Genomic DNA, 3,059 nt, shown 5'->3' on the forward strand with positions numbered 1-3,059 from the left:
GTGCACAGAAATAGGTCTACCTGTGCCTGAGCACATTGCCCTCCCACTCGCCAAGTGTCTTTTTGTGTGGTATAATATACTTGGTCGTAAAGTTCGCCACCCCCACCCCGTCCGTCGGTCGGTTGCACCCTACTTTTTATAGTCTATGGTTGCGCATGTTGGTCTGCCCTGGAGCTCGTGCACGATAGGTTGCGCCTGTTTCGCGGTCTGCCCACAGAGATAGCGTGCACCCGGTATCAAACATGCTTGTTTTTAGATGCGTGAGTGTGTGTAGGAAAAAACTACCTATTTTAAATATCAACAGTACTGCAGCTATCATTTGATTAACACTTGATTTACATCATTTTGCAGACGCTCTTATCCAGAGCGACTTACAGTTAGTGAGTGCATCATTTTTTTTCAAACTGGCCCCCCGTGAGAATCGAACCCACAACCCTGGCGTTGCAAGCGCCATGCTCTACCAACTGAGCTACATGGGGCCTCATCATCACTATTCTGTATGTCTGGTTGGCTGATACGCGCAGCAGAGAGAGGCAGAAAGACAGATGAGCAGCAGAGAGAGGCAAGAAACTGGATTCTTCCGCTGCTCTATTGGTGCTTTCATACGGAAGTCCAGAGAGGTCATATTAATAAAACATATATATTTGGAGATCACAACTTAATTATCTCATGATCACTACATAACAAAAGTCTTACATGTGAAACAGCCCACAAGGCAGAATCGTGATTTATGCCTGCCAAGACTAGAGCTCACCCACTCTGGGTTATATGCATCAGTCTATAAAGCGTTGACAGCTGATCTGCCTGCAATGAGCTTTACCTATGAAACAGCACACAAGGCAGCATCCTTATTTCTGAGCCTCTGAGGCTGAAATTGAATCTGATCAGCCTGACTGGAATGGAGCTCACCCACTGTACATTTTAATAGTATCCACAAAACATGAAGTGTCCCTTATAATTATACACATATCAGTTATGCAGCATAGATAACAAGCTAGCTTACTAGACTGCCTAGCTAACTAGCTAGCTCACAACACTAGGCAAATTAACAGCGTTATTCCTTGCATGCGATTGGCTGTGGTCTTGGGGGCGGCCTGTCAGGCAACTTTTGTTATGTAGTGTTGAGATAAATAAGTCGTGATCTTGACATAACAAGGTATTTTTTATTAATATGTCCTCTCTGGACTTCCGTACTTTCAAGACAACTGGGAACTCGGAAAACAAAGCTAGGTCAAATCAAGACATCAGTGATTTTCAGGTCGGAAAGTCGGAGCTCTAGAAAAATGCCAGAGTTTGCGACTTGGAATTTCGAGTTGACCGTTCAAAACTACTTTTCCCAGTCGGAGCTCATTTTTTCACGAGTTCCCAGTTGTCTTGAAAGCACCAATACTTCAGTCTGAGATTGCCATCATAGAGATCGCACAATTGGCCCAGCGTCGTCCAGGGTAGGGTAGGGAATGGCCGGCAGGGATGTAGCTCAGTTGGTAGAGCATGGCATTTGCAACGCCAGGGTTGTGGGTTCGATTCCCACGGGGGGCCAGTATGAAATAAATAAAAAATAAAATGTATGCACTCACTAACTGTAAGTCGCTCCGGATAAGAGCGTCTGCTAAATGACTCGAATGTAAATGTAAACTCCAGCAACTGCGGGAAGAATCTGGATGTGCTTATGTTCTTCAGCTTTCGTATATGTTTTATCAGATACCATAACATTGAACCCCAACATTGCAGAAGCAAATGAGCTGTCAACCCCAAAACCAAGTGTCAAGGTTATTACAAACTTTATATTCCTTGTGTCTTTTAATGTAATCGCAGGCATGACATGTGTGTTCAGCCCAGAAATGGGACCTCTTGACATTGAAATGTCTGCGCCAGTCAAAATACCGCAGATACATTTCTTCATTTGTATGTAACAGTGTGAGATGGTTAGCCAGCTCTTTGGGAGAGAGGAAATCATCCACATGTATAAAGGCATCTCCAGGCACAAAGTTCTCATAGTTCTGCCTAGGTGGCCCAAGAGCAATTGGCACAGATCCAGCAGCTAGTGGGTTGTACAGCTTTTCAGTGATGTAATCTTTGTGAATTGAGTTCTCAAACGAAAGATAGAATTTACAACTGGATATTGTGTCCAGTAAGTCTTGATCATTGATGTGTTCTCCAAAGGCTTTTCCATAGGTGTGTATCTCTATGTGTTTATGCAATTCATTGTAGTACCACGCTCTGGCATGGTCAGGGTTCCAGTTGCTCACAATCCAGCAGACCAATTTTGTTTTATTTGGCAATACGAAAGCTTCCCCCTCCTCTTGGCTGAATACAACTGACCCATACGGCACTTCAATATCTGCATCTTGCCTATAATTCAAAGTCAAATTGAAAATATTTCCAAGACCTGGGTTTTTATACGTGTGTGACGGGGACTCTAGATTCATCCACACCCACTTTTGGAAAGGTGGGCGCTGCGATGGTGGTAGATTTGATAAATCACTTTTCATGTCTCTATGGTGAAGGATGACCCCACTTGACTTATTGTATAGGTCTCGGTCAGCTGTTAAAAAACAGCCTTCAATATTGAACAGGGGGCTGCATGTGTCCAGATCATAGGACTGGCCAAAAGGCCACAGCCATAATAGAACAATGGTCTTATTATTAACCTCATTTGCTTCCAGATGTTCTTTCTTCTGAATTGGTAGTGTTGATGATGCAAGCCAATTACTTGGCCATTTAAAATACATGAGGAAAACAGTCACAAAACAGCCTATTGCAATGATTGCAGTCACAAGTCGGCGCATTAAGCGGTTAAAAGTTGCCATCGCCATTTTTGTCCTGTAAAAAAATTAAAAATGTCATTAGTTTGATTCAAAACAATGTTGATGACACTGGTTCAATAATGAAACAAACAATGCAGTAATGTACTGGTTTGGTTCAGTGCATATATTTTCTCAGGTGATATGGATTGTGTATCTTATAGCCTTTTATATCACAAAAACCTGACACTATCTAGTCACAGATGTCCAACATAGAAACAGGTCTACATATTTTAGCTTACTTATGCAAGATCA

At 42.6% G+C, this 3,059-nt stretch overlaps 1 protein-coding gene across 1 annotated transcript; it reads right to left on the reverse strand.

The window, feature by feature from the left end:
* Nucleotides 1-1,745: 1,745 nt before the first annotated feature.
* LOC311106682 (4-galactosyl-N-acetylglucosaminide 3-alpha-L-fucosyltransferase 9-like) lies at nt 1,746-2,816 on the reverse strand (the record flags this gene model as incomplete). The annotated part of the gene is made up of 1 exon (XM_084149076.1): nt 1,746-2,816. The coding sequence occupies one exon, from the start codon at nt 2,814-2,816 to the stop codon at nt 1,746-1,748; it is 1,071 nt and encodes a 356-aa protein (XP_084005202.1).
* Nucleotides 2,817-3,059: the final 243 nt, after the last annotated feature.

Source organism: Coregonus lavaretus (assembly GCF_964263955.1).
Source record: "Coregonus lavaretus genome assembly, chromosome: 31".
NCBI classification, from domain to species: domain Eukaryota; kingdom Metazoa; phylum Chordata; class Actinopteri; order Salmoniformes; family Salmonidae; genus Coregonus; species Coregonus lavaretus.